Genomic DNA, 20798 nt, shown 5'->3' on the forward strand with positions numbered 1-20798 from the left:
ATCGTGGCGTCAAAGTCCCAGAAGAAGTCGCGCCCTAGGGGCGGATCGCAGACCTATCAGAGAGGGCATGGGGGCGACTGAGAAGACTTACTTGTACATTGTTGGGCTCGACCCCGTCCTTTGTTTGTGGGAGGTGATGGCGCGACGTGAGCTCCATGACGGGACCCGGGTACAGCACGTTCAGGTCCAAAAGATCGACAAGATAACAGACGGCTATGATACCAGCACGCGTTGAGCGCGCGCAGCGCCGGTGTGGCTACAGTAGTGATTCGCCAGGTGCATCCGTTGTGACAGCCTATCGGCAAGTGCGGATGCATCTGGTGCCGGCCGGCCCGGTTGAGCTCGACACCGCCTTCCCCAAGCGCGCTCGCGCACCCCCAGGTGCGACGCTGTCCCGAGATGTCCGGACACCGGCGCCTCAGGCCCTGCCACCTGAGCTCGCTGTCTCCGACAGTGAGCTCACCTCCCTCTTTGTTTCACACCATATTTTGCATATGATTAGTGATGGAAATATATTTATTAGTAAACTACTACATAGGCGCGCTAGTAAGTAATACCACGCCCCACGACAATGCGGAGGCAGAGGCAGAGGTGGGTGATACAGAGCAGGGCAGCACGAGGCGAAGGGTCGGGACAAGGCGGAGGTGGAGGACAACGACGACGTGGGCGACGTGAACGTGGGAGACGCGGAGGCGGGTGACGCAAAGGTAAGTGAGCTGGAGGTGAGGGACGCGAAGGTGGAGGAGGGCGACACGAAGGCGGAGGAGAGCGACGCGGAGGGCTCGCGGGGACGCGGTGGGCCGGGACGAGGCGGAGCAGGTGGTGGGCGACGCGGGCGGGGGTGCGCGATGCGAAGGCGGAGGAGGCGCAGAGCAGCTGGGTGACGTGCGCGCACGCGGGCGGAGGACGGGGCAGGAGGGCGACGCGGGCAGGCGGGCAGCGCGGAGGAGGCGGGCGGCGTGAAGAAGGGCAGTGCGGGGGAGGCAGGCGACGCGGGGCAGCGCAGAGGCGGAGGAGGGTGACACGGAGGAGCGCGGTGTGGACAGGGGCGTTGACGCAGGCGGAGGATGGCGACGCGGAGGAGGGCAAGGAGGAAGGCGACGCAGAGGTGGGCGATGTAGAGGAGGGCGACGCAGAGGAGGGCGGTGCAGGCGGGAGACCCGGGCGGAGGACAGCGGCGCGGAGGAAGGGGACGGCGGCTTGGAGAGCCGGGAGGAGGAGTACGTCCGGGCGGACGTCCTCGGCCTGTGGTAGTTGTCGCCGGGCGGGAGGGGGAATTGGTGGGTGTTGGGAATGCAGGAGGGCAGAGCGAAGGACTCACCAAAACAAGGGACACGGCACGTCGCCGCGGCCCCTATATCCTCGTCTCCATACTTCGGACGTCCTCGTGCGGTGTGTTTGTCGTGAGTGCGGTTGGGAAGGTGGGTATAGAGTGGGATCGAGGTTGAGGTTGAGGTCGAGGGAGGGAAGGAGGAGTCACCTGGTGACACCAAAGTCCAATAACAGACGACAGTCGACCGTATGGTCGCTATCGTCTGCCTGGGCAGAGCGGGGAGGCTGGGCGTAGCGAGGGTAGCGGAGGAGAGCAAGGACGGTGAAGGGGAGGGACGCGATGCGCGCCACGCGTCCTTGCCGCCCACCGAGGCGCGTCTCCACGGGCGCGCATCACGGATCGCCAGATCCGTCCAGATGCACCAGGGAAATCACCTGTGCTCGGTGTGGTTGTGGAGCATGTGATCGATGCAAATCCCGAGGTATGTCCTGGTATGTCGTGACACGTCGCTCTTCTGGAGAGGAGTCGGCACTGATAAAGGCTGGTACCGGCCCGGGGTCCCCGGTCGAGTGCCACGTGTTTGCCCGCTTCATTTTCCCGTGACTCCATCCACTGTTCACGTTGACCACTCAGGCTTACAGAGATATCAACGTGCCCAACGAATCTTGTCATGCACGGCGAGGTAATATCTTGCACTATTTTCACAAATTCTCTTCGCACTGACTTGCCGTCGTCTATAGATCCCCAATCACCCGCCATCGACTGGCAGAACTCGAGACGAGGAGTTCGACTTCGGTGACGGCTCTCTCATACTCGCCGTTCAGGGGGTGGAGTTTAGGGTCCACATCAGTATCCTCTCCAGGTACTCTCCCGTATTCAAAGATATGACCGTCTTCGGCACGAACTCGATGGCGACCGGTGTTGAAGCCACGATGCAGACGCCGTCTCCGGTTGTTGAGCTACAGGACTCCGCCCGAGACTGGCGCCACGTTCTCCGCGCCGTATACCAGGCTCATCCCCTATCCAGGTGTGTTATCATCGATTCGAGCTTGTATGATCTGGGCGGGCCATGACCCTGGCTCGCAGACTTCGCGACGTGAACAACCCGGAGAGTTGGTGCCCCGACTTCGACACCCTCGCCGCCTACATCCGTCTGGGGAACAAGTACCAGATGGATGAGCTGCACAATCCGGCCATGGAGTATGTCGAGGGCTACTTTTCCCCGACCTTCGAAACTTGGAAAGAGGTCAACCGGCGCGACCATATCTACACCCTCCCCGGGTGCGCGCCCGAGTGCGCGATCGGCATCGTGAACCTCGCCCGGCTTGTCGGGAACACCTCGCTGCTGCCGCTTGCACTGCTCTGCTGCAGCCAGCTCGGCCGGAAGCTCCTGGACGGGTTCGTGTACCGCGACGGGGAGCACGAAACCTTACGGTGGCGGACTTTGCGCTCTGCCTCAGTGCCGTGCCTCGTGTGGTGCTGTGGGGAGCCAAGAACACCTTCGATCTGCTCAGATCACGCACGGGGATCGAGTGCACGGGAGTGGCACAATGCACGACGCGCCATGCGCCACCACCATAGAGCGAATGACGAACGACTTCCATCTTGAGGCAGACTGGCGGCACCCGGTCTCGCCTACCCCCTTCGTGCAGCCGGACTTGGAGATGATTTGCGATTCTTGCCGCGACTCGATTGCGGCAGAGTGCGACGCATATAACCGCGGCACCTCTCCGCGCTGGAGTCATTTTTTGAACCCGAAGCTGAAGATCACTGAGGTGGGTTGTTGTGATCCACGCTCGTTCTAGCATAGCATTCATTCCCCCTTGATTTAAGGGAGAATCTCTTTTGCTCGTAAAAATTTCCGAGTCCTTCGCCGGCTGTGGAAGGACCTAGTTTATAGGGATTCAGGATTGATCATGCAATTGATCGTTGAAGTTGTCACGACACGGTGACCGAATGTGCGAGTATTGCTTGCTTACACACATGATGATCGAAAACGGCGGTCCACTGACCCAGTTTCCGGGCGGTGCAGCGTACATCCCTTGTCCATGCGGCACGCTGGGTGCTGCGGTAGTCACACATGCTCTCTCACGCCAGAAACGCTGACTCCACGCATCTGTGCGACTCTCACTCGTCCTACCATCACACGGGTTCTGACCATGGTTGTCTTCCTGGAAAACGTGCAATCCGACGACGATGCCCTCGACCGACGCGGTCCCACGACGAGAACTGGTGGTTTAACGACGGGACCCTCATACTCATCGTCGAAGACGTCGAATTTCGCGTCTATCACGGTATCCTAGCGCGCCATTCCCCAGTATTCAAGGACATGCTCTCCTCCCCCGGCCCCCACCAGACTCTCGCACGTCCGCCGGATTTCTCGGACACAACAGTGGTGACGGAGGGTGGCATCCCAGCCGTGGCACTCGAGGACTCCGCGCGGGACTGGTGGTACGTCCTCGGGGCGTTGATGGGCGGGCATCCGGCATCTCGGTGCGTACTACTCGCAGGCCCTTCCTCTCGCCGCCTCCGCGCGACTCTGACGCCCGGCCTGCGACGCTTAAGCGTCTGGCACTCTCAGACCGCGATGCTGACGAGCGAGGAGCTGTTCGCGTTCGTCCGGCTCGGGCACAAGTACCAGATCGACGCGCTCTACCAGCCCGGGGTGGACCTCCTCAAGCACCACTTCCCCGCGCGCGCGCGGGTGGGAGGCCCTCATGTGGTCGCAGAGGCGCACGCGCTCGGGTTCGACGCCGCGCACGCGCTCGGGGTCGCCAACCTCGCGCGCCTCACCGGAGAGGTCGCGCTTCTCCCGGTCGCGCTCCTGCTGTGCTGTCGCCAGAGCACCTCCTGGCTGGAGGGGAGGGCTTCCTGTACAGCGACGGCCGGCGCGAGACGCTGAACGCGGACGACTGAGGCGTTGCTGCGAAGCGAAGTCGAAGTTGGTCGGCTGACAGTTGTACCTGTCGAAGGCGCTGCTTCAAGAGAGCGGTTACGCATGGGTAAGTACAGGACGATGCCGTCACCCGCGTCGACTTCGCGTTGACCGATACACCCCGAAGCTTGCCGAAAAGTCCCTGTCCTGCTACATGGCATCTGATCGCCTCGCGGCGGACCCGTTCTTAGAGGGCGTCGAACTTCGGGAAGACTGGAAAGGCACCGCGAAGGAAGTGGGAGGAGAGGCTTGGTCTGGCGTCGTGCGGAGACTGGATGAGGCACGAGAGAACGTGTGGGGAATCTTGCCATCGCTTTTCGGGATCGAGGTCATGGACTGGAACGCGCGCCCGGAATAGGAGACATGGGTAGTTACAGATCTAACGAAGAACGACATGCACTCGTCAGCCAAAACTCCCTCGAACGTCAAACGAGCACTCACCATTACGTGCCTCCGGAATTTCTATATTCAAAATCTTCGGCAACCTCTTCCATATCTCCTCCCGCTTCTCCTTCAGCTTCTCCAGGATGTTGTACTGGCATATCCAACAGAGAGACTTCTTCGCTTGATTCCAATCCTCCCAGCCCTCGAATCCCTTCAAGAATGGATCCGCCGCGAGACGCGGCCCAGAGCGCATGTTGAACTGTACGCGTCTCCCACCGAACTGTAAGACCTCTTGTAGGCATTTCTCGCGGTATTTCGGATGATCGACCGAGAGAAGTACTACCTCCGATAAAACTGAAGCCGTGAGCCCCATGAGCGTCGCCCTGGCTTTGAGGCAGCGTATCAAGTCGTCTGCGCCGAGCACCTCACGGTGGCCGTCGCTGTACAGAAAGCCTTCCTCGGTGAGGCTGTTCTGGCAACAGAGTAGAAAGGCCGCGGGTAGGAGCGAGGTCTCCCCGGTAAGGCGCGCGAGGTTGACGACTCCGACCGCGTGCGCGGCGTCGAACCCGAGAGGGTGCGTCTCGTGCGACCACAGCCTGTGCCTGTTGCTCACGGGCTTTTTGGGAGGGAAGCGAGTCTTGAGAAAGGCCATGCTCGGCTTGTAGAGCCCGTCGATCTGATACTTGTGCCCGATGCGGATGAAGGCGAAGAGCTCCTCGCTGCTTGTCTTACTCCCTTGGATAGTCGCCACCCTGTGGACCATAGTGTCAGCGCTCCTGGTTTCTGATACACAAACGGCCCTACGAATCAGTCTCACCATGCTGTTGGACGCCTGCCCATCAGTGCCTCGAGAACGTGGCGCCAGTCGCGCGCCGCGTCCGACGGCAAGGTAACCACGGGAATTCCCTCCTCTGTATCAACTGCTGCTCCCTTAGACGAGAGTGAGTTATTCGGAGATGAGGCCGGAGGCGGGAGAGAGAGCATGTCACTGAAGACTGGGGAGTGATGAGCCAGGATTCCTTTGTAGATGCGGAATTCGATGTTTTCGACGACAAGTATAAGATTTCCGTCGTCCAGCCACAAGGTCTTATCGCGGACTCTAGATGACGTTCTCCTATGAGAATTGCCAGCCGTGTTCTAGGCAAACGGAGGAAAAATGAGGGATCACGACGGGTGCGATGGGGAGCCGACGTACCTGTGCACCATCAGCTTGGTTTCCACCGTATGGGGCAGCGAGGTTGTGAAACGGAATCATCGACCTAGTCTTGCCCGGATAAAGGGGAGGAAGAGTAGAGAGAGCCGATGCCTTGATGGGCTCGACGAGCAGCAGCGAGATGGGGCTTGGGGTTCAAATCGAGCGCATGCTTTATCTGTTCTCAGCTGCTGCGGCAGCACGCGATGACAACACGAAAAGGAAGGTTCACCGCAAGAACACATTGTCGAGGGACCTATATTCAAATCCTCGAAATCGGAACGTACATTAAATTCATCACAAGCTCTCCTACCGCCTGCGATAAGCGCGGACGTTCTAAGGCTCAGAGCCGTACTGTGACAGAGGGGAAAAAAATTTAGACCACAGCGACAAACGGAGGACATTGCTCACCCCGTTACCGAAGTGAAAAGCGAATGCAGCGCACTGCGGCACACTCGGCGCCTCGGATGTGTCGCAGCGCTGCGGTATGTTTTCGTCAAGTCTTCCCTTGACCTTCGAAGTGCGTGTGCTGAGGATGCAAGCGCGGGAAGATGGTGCATACCTTCTTCCACATGAAGCATGACGGCTTGAGGTGGCGATGGGTTGGTCGGAGGACAAGCGGGAGGGGGCAAAAGCGCCGGTCCGGTCGGCGGCGTCCTTGTTTTGCCGGGCGGTCCGGAGGATCGGAGCCACGTGCGTCCGTTCATGATGGTGCGGTGGTGCCGGACGAAGTCGACGTCGTCTTTCCGCCCCCACCATGACTTACCTCCCGGGCTCTTGAGATCCGTACTGCATCCTGCAGGGTTTTTTGATATGGTGCCTTCTGCTCACCAACTTTGCTTGCACTTGCAACGGCCGCGCGCCAGCAGGATGCGAGTCATGGTAAGTATGTGAGTGACACAGCGTTCCCCACGATGATCTGAAGAACGTTGACCTTAGTCCGGTTACCGCCCTAGACCCGGCGTAATGATGCAGTGGATCTCGTGTATTGCACTGCCGTTAACCGTCGTTCGTTTGTAAGCAGCCACGGACGACACCAGAACAAGCCATCTCTCGTCATCGGTCCGTCATCGTCCGAGTGGACGGAGACTGCATAGCACGCGAGCGCTTTGAGGAACCTTGCCAGGAAACAAGCACGGAGGCGCAGCGGCATGTCGGGCAGAGTTCGCCTACCGCGGACCGCGTGCTCACGAGTCTCAGTCGGACCTCAGCTTGTGCCTATAGATGTCGGTCCTTGGGCGTTCCTTGTCCGACATACGACGGAGACGAAGCCGCTCAAATCACATATAAAGGGCCCATAAATCGACTGGAGCCCTCCACCAACATCTGCAGCAACCCTCATCACTACTCTCGACCCACACCCAACGCACTCACATATCACACGCAATCATGTCCGTCCTCCCCTCCCTCCCCGACTGGGTCCAGCAGCACGTTCGCGCGCTCTACACCGCCAAGTCCCCCGCGGACTTTGACACCGCCTTCGAGGCGTTCGTCGCCCAGGACGTCCAGATCACGTTCAACGGCAAGCACCTCTCCTGCGAGGACTACAAGAAGACAATCCAAGGCGAGATCGCGGGCGACGCCGGCGGCACCGTCACGTTCAAGGACGTCGTCGCCGTGCTCGCACCCACGCCCCGCGTCCACACCGAGGCCATCGGGACCCCTTGGTCGGCTCGGTCGGCGCGTTCTTCACCGCGGACCTCTTCCACCGCTTCTTGGTCCTTGGCTCCGAGCAGTTCAACATCGTGAACTCGTCGCTGAACGTCGAGTGAGTGGTCCTCCGAACCTGACTCGGGTCGTTGTGCAGAGCGCGGTGACTGGTGCTGATGTTTGGGTCGCAGGGTCGTCAACGTGCCGACGCCAAACCTGAACGCCGACCCGCGCCGGGTGAAGGTGATCAGCGAGGTCCTCACCGACAAGCCCGCCCCGATCATCCTGCCCACCCCGGGAAATTCTGCTTAAGTAGGCTTGCTGGCGCGCAGGACAGTAGCATCCTTGTATCTTGAGGCTTCCACCACTCTGTCGCGCAATGCTCGATGTGATGAGAGGAAGAACTGTAGCATCATAATGAAGTATTACGTGATGTATGTTCACTGTTCGGTCGGACGGAAGTTCCGCCTCCAGCAGGCAGGCGACTGACTTAAAAAGACGAACTTCTCGTCTTGAGTAAAGGTCGGTAAGGCTTAGTCGGTGCGTTTATGCAAATTGGTAATACCATGACCTGAGGAATGCCATTAGAGGGACAGTTTCGATGGGCGGCGCAACGTGCCCCGTGAATGCGTCTGGTAATGACCCACTCGGGCACCTCGGCGAGCGGCTCGTCTTCGTGCCTGTCGAGCCTGCAGCTTCGTTTTTTTGGCTGCAATGCAACAACGTTTTGACGTTCTCATATGTAACACTCGGCGCTTCGTATAGCCCGGGTCCTCTCCGGAAGCGCAGACACGCAAACGACATCAGTTTGCGACCACACCAACCGGATATACCTGGCACCGGGTCAACTGTCGAACGGCTCCCCGATGACGTTATGCATTGATGCAAAGCGCTGCCCACTTTAAGCAAAAGCGGCACTCTACCCTACAGAGGAAGAGTGCCGGGGAGTGCCACATGAGGCGCATAAGATGTAGCGATCGCAGTTTTGAAGGAGCAGTACGGTACTCACTCGCTTCGCCTGTAGCATCTGTCATATTTAACGGAATGGAATCCCTCGTCACTCACACACTTCAAAATTCCAAAACGTTTTTTTCGGTGGTACTCTTCCTTCGACGACGGCTCGTTGCAAGTGAGATGGAACCTTGAGAGTGTCGACGCGGGTGGACCTGTGGTGCACATGGCATGAAGCCTGATTGGATTGTATAAAGAGAAAACGGATTCATCCCGTACGGCATAAGAGTGGGTGATATTCATACATGCAACATTCGGAGACACGGAAGAGTGGCAAAAGAGATCGCATATGAGTCGTGTGGGGAGAACGCGAAGCAGGTAATATGCCGCATGCGGTTTCAGTGTCGGTGGTGGCGATGACTCCTTAGTTGTGGGCACCGAGATTTTTCTGGCATCGCCACCCTGTTCCACAAATATCCCGCTGAGCCATAAATCTAGTTACTTCGAGGACGAAAGGGTGGGAATCCAAAAAAAGATGGAACATACCAAGAGAATCAAGCTTCAGAAACCGAATAATTTGCCGAGTTTATTGAATGCCCTTTTGTTCAAGTCGTCGATCTTCTGGCAACAGACCGAACAAGAAGTTTTCTTTGCACCATGCTGAACGAATGGACTAGGGTAGGCGACTCGGCGGCTAAAGGCGCCTTCCCGAATCTCCGTGAGGAGCGATATCGCGTTGTTCTTGCAGACCCTGTTTGAGCCCGAAATGCGCCGCTCTTCGCATAGAAACTTGTTTTCCACCACAGCGAGGGTGTGACCCACTCCATAGGCTGCGACTCCCGCAACAGACTCTAGACAGAGTAGAGTGTCTCTTGCAGAGAGCGTCTCTCGTATCCCGTCGCTATACCTGAACCCTACTGAAAGGCGATCGCCAAGTTGACAACATCCGAGAAGCGCCAGCGGTAGAATCGAATCTTCGTCCGTGAGCCGCGCGAGGTTAACAACTCCGATGGTGTTTTCTGGTTCCCAGTGGGGCAGTGTGTACGGCCTGCTTCCGGAGGTGCTCCGCGTCTTCCACCTAGAGAAGGTTGGGGCGAAATGCCATTTGAGATACGCCATTGCGGGATCGTATATGATCGAAATCTGGTACTTGTGTCCCAGTCGAATATAGGCTGAGAGGATGTCGAAAGATGGGCAAGAAGAAGCGGCTAATACGTCGCTAGCGACGGGCCTAAAATAAAACAAGTTAGGGGATATCCAATCATGAGATCTTCATTGTGGGTCAAGGTACGCACATTGTCAACAAGTAACGACCTTGATAGAGGGCACGGAGAACATGTCTCCAGTCGCGCACCGAGTCTTTCAGCGTCACTGTTGACACGGTCGTCCCCGGGCCCTGGATGACGAAGGATCCATCACCAGATGTGTCGTCGATAGGAGAAGGTGAGCCGAGGTCAAACATGTCCTTGAAGATTGGCGAGAACTGCGCAAGTACACCTCTATAGACTCTGAAATCGATGCCTTGAATGACTAGATCAACGTTTCCATCATTGTAGTAGATCTCGTCGTCTTTGCGCCGGAGACAAGAGGAGGAGTCCTCTCTCTTAGGCGGCGAAGCCGGAAAAGGCTAACAGTGATGTGAGTGTACTAAAAGACTGAGGATGAAAAATGGTGTTACAATGTCGACAAGCGAATACCGGTTGCTGCGTGTATCGTCCATTGAGCAAACGTCCTGGAGTCGAGTGAAGAAACGGGACGCAACGGTCGTCCGTGCGCTTGCGCACCGGTGCTATCTAGAGTTCATGGAACTACCGCAGTACCGAGCACGTGCGATGGACACTGCAAAGTTTTTCATCAGTAATAACCGCCCTGCTTCCCTCTCCGTCAGATGGCCGCTGCCAATGCACGACGCGATACCATTGATATGTATCCGGATTTAGCGATGCGTATACTACAACTATGTTCACGAACGCGGCGGCGTGGAAAGTATCGATGCTGGGATTGGCGAAGGAGTGAGAAGACGGGGCGCTGTTGAGCGACGCGTCGTGAGCGGATGAACGAGAAGGCGGTGAGACGGAGGGCCGAAGACGGAGGGCCGAAGAACAGCGGAAGGTGAATGAACGTCTAAGGGAGTAGCATGAGAAATAGGGCATTGGAAAACTGTAGAGAGTGCTCAGAGACCCGGGGACTGCAGACATGCAAGAAGGAGACCACTAGGAGCAATCAAGGCATTCTGTCAGTAAAGGACGCGGCGCGCGGGATCCCGAACGAGACTCCACGTACCTGCCCTCTAGATTTTCGCCGTTGTCACCCTCCAGTGACCCCGATCTTGAAGAACGACGGTAGTTTCGAGAGCGTCTCAAGGTTGAACGCGTCGCACTGCGCCTCTACCACCGTCGAGCATACGTCGCAAAAACTGTCCAGGCATAGGAGCACGAAAGGGCTAGGCGCGTCTTGGTCTCCGAAAGATGCGTCGTCAATGCGGTCGGACAACAACGATCTGAGCCCTCGGATACAGGGATCTCCTTCGGTCTCCGCCTGCCCTCTTTGGCACGGCTCGTCCGGCTGATCATAGATCAGGCTGAGAAGCACTTCGGCTCCCCGGTGAACCAGGCGGCGTCCGGCGGCAAGGCAGATGACCAAATCCTCCATCGACAGTGTTTCGCGCTCCCCGTCGTCGTATCGAAGTCCCTTGAGGAGCTCTGAACCTATCTGGCAGCAGCTTAGAAGCGCGTAAGGAAGAATGGAGGCCTTTCCCGTCAGCCGTGCGATGTTGACCACCCCGATCGCGCACGTCTCGTCCCAGCCACGGGGGACGTTCAGAAAAATACAATTGACGGCCTTCCAGTGGGCGAATCTCGGGTTGTACCATGTCTCGAGGTACTCCATGGCGGGGTCGTAGAACCCAGACATCTGGTACTTGTGCCCAAGGCGGACGTAGGCGGAGACTGCGTTGAAGTTTCGATGCCAGTCTTTCTCGCCGCGGTTTTGATGGGATCTATACGCGGAACCGTTGGAGTATGTATGCATGCCGGGTTGCAGATATCGTACCGATTTAGGGGGCTCGAGTCGTAGAGAACGCTCAAAACATGTCTCCAGTCGCGCGCAGAGTCGTGTAGCTCGACGACGGGGCACGAAGCATCTTCGCTGTTCGTGGATCCGTCCAATGATGCCGTGGAAGACACGCCCAAAGAGAGCATGTCCTTGAATACTGGAGAATTCTGACACAGGATTCCGGCGTGGACGCGGAACTCGACACTGTTCACGACAAGAATGATTGTCCCGTCGTGATAGTAGAAATTTTCGTCGCGAGTGAGGTGGCGCGGGTCAGATATCTAGAGAAATGGGGATAAAGTGAGCACCTGTGTGCGTGTCTCTTGCTTTACAGCTTACTTCGGAGTGCATGAGGACGTGCCTACAGATGGCTTGTCGATGTCGCGGATCTGAACTGGACTGGGGCTCCCGGCTCGGCACGGAGAGAGGCGTGGGAAGCGCGCGCTGCTCGCCCCATCTATAGCGCCCGACGCACACGTCATCCTCCACACGCTCGCGCGCGTCGCGCTCTCCTTCCGTTCTCTGACCTGTCTCATCTGCTGCGTACTTACTGTGCATCGCACCCTACGCGCACGGCCGCCGCGCTCCCGAGACCACCGGCCTCTGCCATGCAGCCTGTCGCATTAATTCCGGACTTCTCCTACTCAGTGTTTCACGCTCTCGCGCGGCCGCACGCATCCCGCCGCGGCGGGTCTCCAGCCGCGCTTTTCCTCCGCGCAACTCGAGCCCCACCTCCTTCGTCTGTCCGGGACATGCCCACGCGTCCGTCTCCGTCTGTCGCCCTTTTGCGTTCTTGTCCGACCCGCCAGACTCAGCCCTTGTCACGCGCCGGACGAATGCATACTTCCGAGCACTGTGGGAAATCTGTCATGATTCAGATAAATACCGCAGTTGTACGCATGCGAAGAGACGTCACAGCCATGGTCAGAGATATACACGCAGAAACACACGACGTGAGCGCAGGGTGAGTGATCACCCGTCCAATCGCTTCGCTTCTGCCGCTGTTACATAACGATAAGCTACCAAAGCGGGTAGAGACCGACGTGAGCACTCACTTTGAGGTTAAAGAAAAGTTGAGCGTGCCTCCACCTCCGTGCTTCCATTTGTCCTAGCAATCGAAGAATGACGCCAGTTGGGACAGCGTTTCCCCGTTATATCCGTCGCACCGATCATTGATCTGGTCGCGACACTCCTCGCAAAACATGTTCATGTCGGGCTGAACGAACGGGGTGGGTGGAAGAGGCAAGCCGAGACTGGAATCGTACTGAAATTCTTCAAGCAAGTCATAGATCGCCCCTCTGCAAACACTCCCGTCGTCCATACGTACATTTGGGCATGGACCTTCAAATCGAGTGCTGGTCAGGACTTGCATCCACTCAATCCCGTGGGAGGTCAGCCTGGGCATGGCGTTGAAGCAGCGCTCGAAGTCTTCCGTGGACAGCGTCTCGTAGGTCCCGTCCGGGCGAGCGAGGCCCTTCAACAGCTTCCCGCCCAGCTGACAGCAAGACAGCAAGGCGAGGGGAACGAGCGACTCCTTTCCGGTCAGCCGAGCGAGGTTGACGATCCCGATGGCGCTCTCGGGGGCGCATCCGGGGAGCGTGTACAGTTCGTCCCGAGAGCTCCACTTGTTCCAGCGGTCGAGGGTGGGAGAGAAGAAACGCTCTAGATAATCCATCGCGGGTTCGTAAAAGGCGTCCATCTGGTACTTGTGGCCAAGACGGACGTAAGCGGACAATTCGTCGAAGGTGGGACGGTAGGTTTCGTCCCCGATACTTCCAGAAAAGGCTCGTTATTACGGGGAAAGAATGGTGGACAGCATGCGCACCTCGTCAATGGTTTGATGTTATAGATGACGCGCAGAACGTGACGCCAGTCGTGGATGGAGTCTTGCATCTCAACAATGGGACACGGGTCGAGGTTCCCTCCGATGGCGCCTCCTTGATAGGAGGCAGAACCAAGAGTAGTCATGTCCGTGAAGACGGGCGAATGCATAGCGAGGATCCCTGTATGCAACCGGAAATGGACTCCTTGCACAGACAAGATAATCGTGCCGTCATCGAAGTAAAACTTCTCATGGTCTCGGATCTTGGGTCGCTCATCTGTTTCCTGCGGGAGAGGAGGTAAGATTCATCTCGCGTGAAGACGCACCATCTCACCTTCGATTGCATCGATGCGAAATGACGAGTGTTGGATGGGAATATCTGATTGGATAGAGGAGACCGAAGTTTTCGGACGGGAAATTGATCGTCAAGGATGCTACGGTCGCGAGAGCGAGAGCGCGGGCCAGGTTGAGCGAAGACGGAGTCTGGATGGGGATGAGCGCACACGCGCGGGAGGTAAGTGGGGAATCGGTTAGGCGGGGTAGATGGGTACAAGAAGGGAGAGAGAGCGGGTGGTGAGTGTGTCGAGGCAATCGCCTGAGGAGATGGGGAAACGCCGGGCGCGGGAGTGTACCAAGTACCCGCAGCGGGACACGATCGTATGGTACTTAGGAGTCCGTTACAGGGGTGCGCAGAAGGTGACAAGCCGCTTGTCAACTTACGGCGGCGGAACATACCACAACAGAGGAGGCTCGGCGCGGGAGCTCCCGCAACGCAGGCCACGTGGCAGGAATCGACTGAGCATCACATGTATAAACGTGTCAAAGGTCCTTACGGAGCGCAAAATAAGACTCCTCTATCTTGAGGTCAGCTACCACTCCGCACAATGATAAGGAGCACACACTCACTTCGGACTCGCCGGCTCGATCCACCCCACAGCTCCACCCCAACCAGCTTCGGCAACGACTTACACGCGCTGTCTTCCCCACCGAGCGCCGTTGCGCCGCACGTCTCCGCGCTCGGCGCCGGGTAGATTGAAAGGAACGTCTGCAGCGTCGTCTGCACCAGCCGCGGCCGCGCCGCCCAGCACAGATATCCAGAGCGCGGTCGGGAGCAGCGTGGGCTCGTGCATGGTGAGGCGGGCGAGGTTGACGACGCAGATCGCGTGGACGTCCGCAAGACCGGCAGAAACGCACACATAGATGGGAGGAGCGGTCATTCGCCCGCTAGATGCGCACACAGTCAGCACAGGTGTATTCACGGCAGAGAGGACTGGCCTGTAGTGGGAGGAGGGAGAACGCGTGGGACCGCTTACGGGCGACGTCAGATTCCAATGCCCGTCTCGTTTCTCGCCATCCTACCACCACGGTCGACACTCGCCCGCGGGATAGCTTCGACTTCAGCCAGGAGGGTTTTTCCGGCTTGAGCGGAGAACAACGTTTGTGTGTGCGAGCCCCACTTCGAGGCCCGAATTCTGGAATGTAAATTTACAAATCAATGGCGTAGTGGGGTATTACTTGATATACCTTATACGAGACCGCTTGAGCGTCGTTTGTGCTCTCAGATACCCACAGCATGTTCGTTCTGTGGCGAAATGTATACAACAAGATAGCGGGGAGAACAAACACAAAGGCGCCCGCTGCTGATGCCAAATTTCTCTGATGACAAAGTCACGTAGGGTGACAAAGTCACAATTGTCACCGTACTCGTCACTCTCGTCCCTTCATGCAATGGCGCGCGATCATCCGGTTCTCCCGTCTCCTCCTCCTCCTCCTCTTCCTCCAAGCATCCAACCACATGCTGAGACACAGTGAGTGCTGATAATCCACAATAATATGACGAACTTATAACACAGGCTCTTATATGAGACGCATGTAAGCCCACTGAGAAGAAAGACCAATTGTACCGCACATACCAAGGACACTGATGTCAACCAACCGGCGGCCGCTCTTAAATATATGGTCGGATAGCCTCTTCAAAGCCCGAAAATTCAGATTGTTGAGGTTCAGAAGACACGACTTGCACAGCACTTGCTCCGGATCCGGTAGGACGAACGGTGTGGGATACGCGACCCTGCGCAGGTACGCGTCCGACTGCATGCTGATGATGAGGTCCGCCGCGGTGTCCCTGCAGAGGCCCTTTGAGTCTCCCAGCCAGTCCAGCCTCGTCGCTGGGCGTGACGGCTCTACGAGATCGGTGGGCGTACGCCGGACAGCGGGGGTTGGGCCTGGGCCCGGCAGAGCCGGGCGCGGACGCGGAGCGGAGCGAGCCGCCGGGTGGGCGGGATCGCTCGCGCCGCAATTTGGTGATGTCCGGCGAGAGCCCATGGCACGTGCGAAATATTTCAATAGGCAGCTAATACGAACAAATATGCGAGCGAAAGGGAGTGGTGGGTGGGTGCGAGAAGACGATGGATGGTACGGCGGGGAACCGGATGTAGGGGAGAGAGAGAAGGCGCGCGGACAGACGGGCAGACGGCACGGGAAATTTGCTTGGGGCCTAGGCGCCCAGAGCTCGGCCGGACGCTGGGGACCGGCCTCGCAGGCTCGGCCGGCACCTGCATAGATTCCTGCTCTGGAACTTTTGCTGGATCAAGTTCAAGGTGTGCGCCGCCCCGTAAGAAGCGATCTGCGAAACCGACTCCAAGCAGAGCACGGTGTCTTCCGCGGAAAGTGTCTCCCGCTCGCCGTCGCCGTACGCGAACCCGTCCGTGAGCTGCTTGCACCCGAGCTGCGCGCACCCGAGGAGGGCGAGCGGGAGGAGCGCGTGCTCGCCGGTCAGGCGCGCGAGGTTGGCGACTCCGATCGCGTGCGCGGGGGTGCACCGCGGGAGCGTGTACGGCTCGCCGCGGGAGGTGGTCCACTTCTTCCATCCGTCGAGAGTGGGGGCGAAGCGCCGTTTGAGGTAATCCATCGCGGGGGCGTAGATCGCGGACATCTGGTACTTGTGGCCCAGCCGGACGCACGCAGAGAGCTGGTCGAAGGAGGGGTACAGCGACAGCTCGTCGGGCTCGGCGGCATCGGGACTGAGGGTGTACGCGGTATGTCAGAGAGGTGCTATATGCGAGGCGCAACGACTACGATACGCACATGAGCAGCAGGGATCGGCCATAACCATGGAAAAGCATGCACAAGACGTGGTGCCAGTCACGCGCGGAGTCTTGTAGCTGTACCGTGGCTATTGCAGTAACCGTAGTCTTATCGACGGAAGGCTCCGTGCTGGAGGCGATGATGTCGTCGATGATGTCCGAGGAAACGCATAGGTCGAACATATCCTTGAAGATCGGCGAGTGCTGGGCGAGCACTCCTCGGTATACTCGGAAACATACGCCCCCGACGACGAGGTCGAGATTTCCGTCATTGTAGTAGATTTTCCGTTCTTCCTCGTGGCTGGATGTAGGTGCGCTGTCGGGACGGCTGGGTGAAATGGCGGTATCCGAGTCGGCGGCCTATGAGACCATTGAGCACGATGCATGAGAATGGGCACAAGTCTCGATGCACATGCCTCCGGCGGAGTTCCTGGCATGCCTGCCTCGACGATGTGGTTCATGGATGGGGCGAGACGATGAGGGGACGACTCGCCGCAGGATGTGCGGGCTGTCCAAAAATTTGGACGGACTGCCGCAGCACACACCGCGTGGGCCACCAGCACTACTCGCCTTGACGTCTTACTAGATTCTGGCAACGGCAACGGCAACGACGTCTGCGTGCGTTGTTGACCGTCCCACTTCAGAAACAGCGACGGCATAGACGAATTCGAGATCAAGGTCGCACAGTCCGCCCCGCGCGGTCGGATCTGGTACGCGAATGGCTTCGGCTGGCTGTCCCACATACGAACAACCGATCAGGACCCGCTCGTCCTCGCGCACAACGGAGAGGACGACGACGCACCAGACGGACCCGGACTGGTACTTTAGTCGCCCACGACGGCGACCCCCTGTGGGGCGCGCACGTCGAAGAGCGCGACGAGCCGCGCGGCGAGCCAGCCGTTCGATCGCCTCCACGAAATCGCGCCCGGGGCACCGCCAGCGCCCGACGCCGAAGACTATCTGGCGCGGATGCCGCGCGTCGGCCCATCTTGAGCCAGCGCTCGGGGCGGAAGGCGCGCGGGGCTGGGTCATGTTCCTGCGTGGATGCGCGAGCGTGAGAAGGAGGGCGGCGTGGAGGGAAGCGGGGTCGAGAACGTGGAGGACGGACCAGCAGTTGGAGACGTGGAAGGCGTTCCAGCTGCCCGCAGTGCGCGCGTTGCGCGGGACGGCTGTGTGCGTTCTGGTCAGCACCGCGAATCCCACAGCAAGAGGGGAGCGCACCGAGGGGGACAGGACACCTGCGCGCGCACGGACGCACATGTGCGCACATGGACACAAGCTGCGAGGAATGATCGCCCCGCGGGTGTCGGGGAAGCGCGGGGGCCAAGAACGCATCCACTCACCGGAGCACCTCGGCGAGGACGCCGCCGAGGTACGGCAGGCCCCCGCGGTCGGGGACGCGTGCGCACCCTACGAAACAGTCCATCTCCACCTGCGCGCGCGCGAAAGCCTCGGGGTGAATCACGAGCGCGAGCAGCGCGTTCGAGAGCGTCGTCACGGTCTAGATGCGCGCGGCCGCATGCATCAAGCCGCGGGCCCTCAGCCGGGCCCTCCTTCGCGCAACTCGAGCCCCACCTTCGTCTACCCGCGGCCTGCCCACGCGTCCGTCTCCGTCTCCCGCGCTTCGCGCTCTCTTCCGGCCTGCCAAACTTATCATGATTTATACTTTATGTCAGAAACAGGTCACGGTCCTACAGCTTCAGGATGATATGATCAGTATGTGGAGCGAGTGAGCCAGAGGAGACTCATACGCACCGGCAACGTCATAAATTGAAATAATACCGCGGTAGTACTCATGCGAAGAGACACCACAGCCACGGTCATCAAGATACGCGTAAAGACACATGATGCAAGCCGCACGTCGACAATTTCCTGTCCAATCGCTTCTACCGCGCCACAACGATAAGTCATGGAAGCAGTATTAGCCCGATATGAGCACTCACTTCGAAGTCGAACAAAAGAGGGTGCCTCTACCTCCGTGCTTCCATCTGTTCTAGAGATCGAAGAATGAGGCCAGTCGGGACAGCGTGTCTTGGTTGTGCTCGTCGCACTGGTTCTGGATCTCGTCGCGGCACTCCTCGCAGAACATGTTCATGTCGGGCTGAAGGAAAGGGGTGGGTGGAATGGGCACGCCGCGACTGGAATCCGCTTGAAAGTCTGCAAGCAAGTCATAGATTCCCCCCAGGCAAGCCTCACAATCGTCTCTCATCTGTGCATTTGGACACGACTCTTCAGGTCGAGTGCTGACGAGGATTTGCATCGCGTTGATCCCGTGAGAGGTCAACTTGGGTGTAGCGCTGAAGCAGCGCTTCATGTCGTCCAGAGACAGCTTGTCGCGCTTTTTGCCTGGGCGAGGGCAACCATGGAAGAGCCCCTCCCCGAGCTGACAGCAGGAGAGTAGGGCGAGCGGTAGAAGCGACTTCTTCCCTGTTAGGCGAGCAAGATTGACGATCCCGATGGCGCTTTCTGGCTCGCATTCGGGGAGCGTGTACGGTTCGTCCCGAGAGCTCCACTCGTTCCAGCGGTCTAGGGTGGGAGAGAAGAAGCGCTCCAGATAATTCATGGCGGGTTTGTAAAAGGCGTTCATCTGGTACTTGTGGCCGAGACGGATGTATGCGGACAGCTCGTCGAAGCTGGGACGGTAGGCTTCGTCCCCGATACTTCCAGGAAAGGTCGTTATTATGTGCAAATAATGGTAGTAGCATGCGCACCTCATCAATGGGTGCATGTTATAGATGCCGCGCAGAACATGACGCCAGTCGTAGATGGAGTCCTGCAACTCAACGATGGGACATGGGTCGAGCTTCCCTTCGATGGCGCTGGCTTGATAGGAGGTAGAACCAAGAGCAGTCATGTCCTTGAAGACGGGTGAATGCATGCGAGTATCCCCGTATGTACCCGGAAATGGACTCCTTGACGGACAGGATGATCGTGCCGTCATCGAAGTAGAACTTCTTATCCTTTTGGATCTTGGGTTGCTCGTCGCTTCCTGCAGCAGAGGGGGGTAAGATTCATCTGATGTGAGGACACAATGCCTCACCTTTGGTTGCATCGATGCGAAATAATGAGTGCCGACGTACGTGAATGTCTGGCGTGCCAGCGGGAAGGTGACAAGAAATCGATCGTCACGGCCAAGTCACCGGCCCAACGCGCTACCGCAGCGTAGACCACGTGGGAGCCCGGGTAGGATCGGCATGTCACACGTAAAAGCTTATACGGTTCTTACGGAGCGCAATACTAGACTCATCCACTCGAGGAAGCCACCGCTCCCTTGAGAGAACACTCACTTCGACTCGCCGTCTCCGTCCACCCCGGACCTCCACCCCGACCAGCTCGGCAACGACTTCCACGCTCAAAGTACACCTTCTGCTCCACTGCACCACTCCCTCCCGCACCCTCGCACAACTTCTTCCCGCTCGGCCCGTCCATGTTGATGTACCCGATCAGCGGGTCCGGCGCGACAAGATCCCCGGCTTGTGCCTCATCTTGTGCACGAAGCTCGTCGCGAACCGCCGGCACCCGCTGTCGTCCCCGCCCGGCCCCGCCGCGCTACACGTCTCCGCGCTCGGCGCCGGGTAGATCGACAGGAACGTCTGCAGCGTCGCCTGCACCAGCCGCGGCCGCGCCGCCCAGCACAGCGCGACGTCCGCCGCCCAGCGTCTCCACCTCCCGTCCGAGTACGCGAACCCGGACAGCAGCTCCGGCCCGAGCCGGCAGCACATCCACAGCGCCGTCGGGAGCAGCGTGGGCTCGTGGGTGAGGCGGGCGAGGTTGACGACGCCGATGGCGTGGATGTCCGCGAAGCCGGGGGCCGGGCGGAGGCCGTGGTCGACCCAGACGCGGAGGTCGTCGGTGAAGTGGCGCTTGAGGTGGGCGATCGAGCGCGGTAGAGGACCGGCATGTCGTACTTGTGGGACAGGCGGACGTAGGCGGCCACCTGCTCGAAGGAGAGCATTGGCGGGTGCTGGTCGAGGAAGCTGTGAGATAGGAGGGACGCGTAAGCGGCAGTGGAGCGGGTGTATGCGGGCGGGACGGACTTTGTGTGCCTTCGTGGCATGTAGACTCGACGGAGGATGTCGCGCTAGTCCGGGGCAGAAGCACACGGATAGACGGGAGGAATCGTCATTCGCACGCTAGCAGCTCATACAGTTAGCACATGCGTGTTCAAACTGCAGCGGAGAGGACTAGCCTATGGTGGGGAGAGAGAAAGCACGCGAGAAAGGCGGTTCAATAGGCCACCGCTTTCGGGAGACCTCGGATTCCAGTGCCCGTCTCGGTCCTCGCCATCCGACTGCCGCGGTCGAAAAAAGCTCGCGGGATCAATGCATGTAGGACGGTCACTCCGGCTTGCGCGGAGAAAGTCTCCATTTTTCTGTGTGTGCGAGCCCCACGTCGAGGCGGATTCTGGAATGTGAACTTGCAAATCGAAATGGCATAGTGGGGCGTTACTT

General features: G+C 58.7%; 5 protein-coding genes across 5 annotated transcripts; 1 reads left to right on the plus strand and 4 right to left on the minus strand.

Annotated features, from left to right (window-relative positions):
* Nucleotides 1-1943: 1943 nt before the first annotated feature.
* BXZ73DRAFT_103210 (uncharacterized protein) lies at nt 1944-4566 on the plus strand (the record flags this gene model as incomplete). The annotated part of the gene is made up of 8 exons (XM_048015506.1): nt 1944-1955; nt 2014-2300; nt 2360-2732; nt 2788-3048; nt 3501-3766; nt 3839-4088; nt 4246-4275; nt 4336-4566. 8 exons carry the CDS (start codon nt 1944-1946, stop codon nt 4564-4566), a joined length of 1710 nt encoding a protein of 569 aa, XP_047876073.1.
* Nucleotides 4567-4611: 45 nt separating this feature from the next.
* On the minus strand, nt 4612-9958 carry BXZ73DRAFT_49803 (uncharacterized protein; the record flags this gene model as incomplete). The annotated part of the gene is made up of 5 exons (XM_048020320.1): nt 4612-5375; nt 5423-5691; nt 7431-7486; nt 9187-9604; nt 9681-9958. Coding segments are annotated over 5 exons (1785 nt in total), but the record flags the coding sequence as incomplete, so codon positions are not given.
* A 734-nt stretch (nt 9959-10692) lies between these two features.
* BXZ73DRAFT_49920 (uncharacterized protein) lies at nt 10693-13530 on the minus strand (the record flags this gene model as incomplete). The annotated part of the gene is made up of 4 exons (XM_048020341.1): nt 10693-11383; nt 11437-11720; nt 12767-13224; nt 13254-13530. Coding segments are annotated over 4 exons (1710 nt in total), but the record flags the coding sequence as incomplete, so codon positions are not given.
* Nucleotides 13531-15851: 2321 nt separating this feature from the next.
* BXZ73DRAFT_34569 (uncharacterized protein) lies at nt 15852-16277 on the minus strand (the record flags this gene model as incomplete). The annotated part of the gene is made up of 1 exon (XM_048017852.1): nt 15852-16277. A coding segment is annotated over one exon (426 nt), but the record flags the coding sequence as incomplete, so codon positions are not given.
* A 1409-nt stretch (nt 16278-17686) lies between these two features.
* Nucleotides 17687-17848, minus strand: BXZ73DRAFT_49818 (uncharacterized protein; the record flags this gene model as incomplete). Its single annotated transcript, XM_048020327.1, has 1 exon — nt 17687-17848. A coding segment is annotated over one exon (162 nt), but the record flags the coding sequence as incomplete, so codon positions are not given.
* Nucleotides 17849-20798: the final 2950 nt, after the last annotated feature.

Source organism: Epithele typhae (assembly GCF_022376455.1).
Source record: "Epithele typhae strain CBS 203.58 chromosome Unknown BXZ73scaffold_38, whole genome shotgun sequence".
Lineage (NCBI taxonomy): Eukaryota > Fungi > Basidiomycota > Agaricomycetes > Polyporales > Epitheliaceae > Epithele > Epithele typhae.